Raw genomic sequence first — 5,000 nt, forward strand, 5'->3', positions numbered from 1 at the left:
CTACCAGTTTGTACATTATACTAAGATCTACACAGTACAATAACACTACCACTTTGTACATTATACTAAGATCTACACAGTACAATAACACTACCAGTTTGTACATTATACTAAGATCTACACAGTACAATAACACTACCACTTTGTACATTATATTGATGTCTACACAGTAAATAACACTACCAGTTTGTACATTATACTAAGATCTACACAGTACAATAACACTACCACTTTGTACATTATACTAAGATCTACACAGTACAATAACACTACCAGTTTGTACATTATACTAAGATCTACACAGTACAATAACACTACCACTTTGTACATTATACTAAGATCTACACAGTACAATAACACTACCACTTTGTACATTATACTAAGATCTACACAGTAAATAACACTACCAGTTTGTACATTATACTAAGATCTACACAGTACAATAACACTACCACTTTGTACATTATACTAAGATCTACACAGTACAATAACACTACCACTTTGTACATTATACTAAGATCTACACAGTACAATAACACTACCACTTTGTACATTATATTGATGTCTACACAGTACAATAACAATACCAGTTTGTACAAAGTATACTCCATAATGAGACAGTAGGACTTACAGGTGGACCTCTGGAACCAGTCAGACCAGGGAGACCCTAGAGACAGACATCATTATCTTTATTCACTACATCTGTACTTGCCAGCCATATATTCTAAGTGTACAATGTATAACTGTAAATATTGTACAATAACTGTATATTTTACAACTGTAAATATTCAAACCGTATATTTTATAACTATAAATACTCTGACTGTATTATATCCATTATTTGATCTAATCTGATTTCTATAAATGATGTATAACATTAGGCTTTTATCCACAGCGACGTAAGCATGAGATCTAATACAACACAAGCAGGAATAGAGACAGTGTATTTCCTCATCAGGCTTATCTCAGTTTGTTGTGACTCACATAGGCTCCATCCAGTCCGACTGCACCCACAGCACCCATGGGACCTGGGAGACCCCGCCCCCCCTAGAGACAGTGCACTATTAATGCTATTTAAATACACTATTAAAGGCCCATCATGTAAGATTTGGGAAGAAATTTATTTGCATAAAGTGGTTTTTCATTACAAATGAGTGAATGCTCCATAGCGTAAGTTAAAAAGTTAGAGCAGCCGCGTCCCTCTGCGTCCAGCCGTTCATGTGCTGTGCTGGAGATTTCAGCAGGACTCGGGCCGAGATTTCCCCGGAAAATCGGGCAGATGTGACATTTCTGCGCATTCACGAGCCTGCCTCTCAGCACACCAGCGAAGAAGAAGATACACAGGCTAGCTAACCTTAGCTAATGCAGTCAACGAACATCAGTAAACAACCTGCAACAACACAGAGTCCAGTAAAAAGTCAACACAGCAAAAGAAAAAAAAAGTTTTATCTAGTGAAGCCTGTCTGGCCGTGTTTTCGGTTCATGGGGGGACCTTTTACATTAGCATTAGCTTGTTGTATTAGCTTGTTGTGTTAGCTGCTGTTTAGGACAAGACCTGATACCTCTGTGTTGTTACCAGAATAAATGGCTGGCTGGAGCAAAAAGTGATGCACAAAATGACTGTGACAAATGTATTGACTTGCGATATTGTGGTTTTGGCTGGTTATTAGATAACGTTACCTTGCTTGCTAACAGGGCTAACTAATATAGCGAATCGATTTACCACCCAGAAGCTCCACTAATGTTACTGTCTTGTGTATGCTTATGGAAAATCGCGTTTGACTGCAGTCCCTGTTCGTTTGGTCGTGTCCAGCTCACAACAGCCCCCGGGGAAGCAAGCATTTAGCTCCTGGCTCATGCTGTTAGAATACAGTTATCCACTTTACCACAGCCAACACAAGCCAACACAATTCGTCCAGAATCCTTCCTGGCCCTCTCGAGGCTGATCTGGACGATACATTGTCCAGGTTGCCGTTTTCAAGTGACTTTTATTAGCTAACGTTACGACGCAAACAGCACCACCTACAGTATATGCTGTCACTGTTTTGACCAGGCAGCTGCTGGGCTCGTGTGGGAACAGCGCACGTGCGCCAACGCGAGCACATGCTGCTGACTGCAGTTACTCTAATGGCCACGAGTCAGAGTAAGAGTAAGAGTCAGAAGTTACAGAGTGGGCCTTTAATGCAAAGAAAATTACATTTCAAAGTGAATACATTCCATGTAAGGTCACAGGGAGAATGGCCATTTTAGGAGTAAATTTACCACCCCATCACGTTTTATTGTGATGGGTATAGAGACACTGCATGAAATAGGGAAACGCCGGGAAAAGCTCAGTTCATTTCCACACACCAGCGTCATTTTTCTTGAATTAAACATAGCTAAAAGCTGTTGTGTGGTGGGGCTGCGCAGACAACAAATGTAAAAAAAATCGCCAGTTAAAGTGTTTTTGTACTCCCGAGGAAAACAAGGAAGCCATTGAGAATTGGCGAGAAGAAAAATGTGGATGTTGCTGTCAATGAAGTAAGTTGCAGTGTTCATCTTCCGTATATACGATCTTTTTGATCAACACCCGACCATGCACGCGACATAGGAGAACGCCAGGATTGGACGGGAGTATGTGTTTTCCCCCATTTTGGGCGTGGTTTCTGAATGATGACGCGCTCCGCAGTGTCTCTATGGGCTAATATTAACGATTGTATGCATGAGGTCGGAACATGTGTTTTTCTTGATGGTTTAACAGATCTTTCATGTTGGCAATAAAATAAAAAGTTTGCTCTTCTTGATGAACTTTTTTTGGGGGGCTGGAAATAGCACCATCTTGTAGAATGACCCACAGTGTGTGTTGTATTAGTATGAGCAGTGTCTGTACTCACTGGGAGTCCAAGCAGCCCGCTGACTCCAACATCGCCCTGTCAGACAGGAAGACACAGGTTTAGCACAGGAAGTCACAGGGTTAGCATGTAGTACAGCAGCATGTAGTACAGCAGCATGTACTGTAGTACAGCAGCATGTACTGTAGTACAGCAGCATGTACTGTAGTACAGCAGCATGTACTGTAGTACAGCAGCATGTAGTACAGCAGCATGTAGTACAGCAGCATGTACTGTAGTACAGCAGCATGTACTGTAGTACAGCAGGATGTACTGTAGTACAGCAGCATGTACTGTAGTACAGAAGCATGTAGTACAGCAGCATGTACTGTAGTACAGCAGCATGTACTGTAGTACAGCAGCATGTACTGTAGTACAGCAGCATGTACTGTAGTACAGCAGCATGTACTGTAGTACAGCAGCATGTACTGTAGTACAGCAGCATGTAGTACAGCAGCATGTACTGTAGTACAGCAGCATGTACTGTAGTACAGCAGCATGTACTGTAGTACAGCAGCATGTACTGTAGTACAGCAGCATGTACTGTAGTACAGCAGCATGTACTGTAGTACAGCAGTACCTACCGGTAGTCCAGGGTACTGTATGAAGTGGATGGATGGGTCTCCTGCAGGTCCCTTTAGTCCTGCTAAACCCTGCAACACAAAACAACACAGACACAACAGAAAATGTTACACTATACACAGTACACAAAACAGGGGCACAACTTGAGCAGTCTTCCATACAGATGGAATTTCACCAGAAATAAATGTTAAAGGAACACTCCGCCCATTTTCAACCAGCTTTGTATCATTAGAACATCAGTAGTATATCAGAAAACTGTAAACGGTTTTGAAGTCTGTCATTTAATTTGACAGTTATTGAGTGTTAAAGTGTGGACCAGTGACATCACTCAATAACTGTCAAACTATTCATCATTCATCTAGTTTGACAGTTATTGAGAGTTGATTTGAGTTAATGAGTTATTAATTTGACTTAGTGTGGACCAGTGACATCACTGGTCCACACTAAGTCAAATTAATAACTCATTAACTCAAATCAACTCTCAATAACTGTCAAACTATTCATCATTCATCTAGTTTGACAGTTATTGAGAGTTGATTTGAGTTAATGAGTTATTAATTTGAGTTAGTGTGGACCAGTGATGTCACTGGTCCACACTTTAACACTCAATAACTGTCAAATTAAATGACAAAAACCGTTTACAGTTTTCTGATATGCTACTGATGTTCTAATGATACAAAGCTGGTTGAAAATGGGCGGAGTGTTCCTTTAAGTTAAATATATGACAAGCGGAGCGGCATCCAGATGAGCACTAAGACCTAGGAGAAACGGAGCAATGTCATTCTCGCCCTTAAGCTTAATTTATACTTATTAGAATGTGTCGCTCAGCACATGGTCGCAGACGAAAAATAAAGTGTCGCTCATGTTGCTGCATTTATGCTTCTCTCCTCGGCTCAACGGTCACGTGACGCTATAGACAGAGGGAGGCAGAGAACTAGTGCAGACAGCCAAGAGAGGGAATGCCGTCAGTGAACCCACGTCGGAGGCAAGATGTAACTGCAGCCGCATATAATATAACGACACACAACCACACAACTCACCTCCTCTCTCTCTGGGAAGTTGGTCACTATGTTCTTAGTGATTTTCACGAAGTCATACATCAAGGACAAGCTGATAAAAATAGCGGGGACACGTTCATTCATTTCAATCGAGCGAAAACTAGCGGGTGGACCCCAACCAAAACAAGGAAGTCAAACGCGTGCCGTCAATATAGCCAATCAGACTTGCGCAATACTATGACGTAGTCAGCGACACTAGACATTTCACCAGGTAGCAGACACTGCTCGCCGACACTTGAAAGTGTCGACTCAAGTCCTCATTTCTGTCGGCGACCGTTTCAAAAGTGTCGGCAGACAAAGCATAAATTGAGCTTTAGACTTCTTAGAATTTAATTAATATAAATGTTCCTCATTAATGATACAATACTATGTTTATTTTCATGATCCGCCCCGCCCGCACCATGGGATATTATTTATCCCAATTATATGGTACGTAGCCTATGTATGTATGTACATGTTACATGTGCACATATTATGTCTCTTCCATATG

At 41.2% G+C, this 5,000-nt stretch overlaps 1 protein-coding gene across 1 annotated transcript in view; it reads right to left on the minus strand.

Moving 5' to 3' along the window:
* LOC310776647 (uncharacterized protein) overlaps window positions 1-5,000 on the minus strand; it is a 65,716-nt gene that overhangs the window by 37,600 nt on the left and 23,116 nt on the right. Inside the window, exons 8-11 of the mRNA XM_083636820.1 lie at window positions 3,455-3,523; window positions 2,874-2,909; window positions 985-1,047; window positions 632-667 (exon numbers count right to left, since the gene is read on the minus strand). Coding sequence (XP_083492946.1) covers window positions 632-667; window positions 985-1,047; window positions 2,874-2,909; window positions 3,455-3,523 — 204 coding nt within the window. The remainder of the gene's footprint in view (window positions 1-631; window positions 668-984; window positions 1,048-2,873; window positions 2,910-3,454; window positions 3,524-5,000) is intronic.

Source organism: Poromitra crassiceps (genome assembly GCF_964638095.1).
Source record: "Poromitra crassiceps genome assembly, chromosome: 5".
NCBI classification, from domain to species: Eukaryota; Metazoa; Chordata; class Actinopteri; order Beryciformes; family Melamphaidae; genus Poromitra; species Poromitra crassiceps.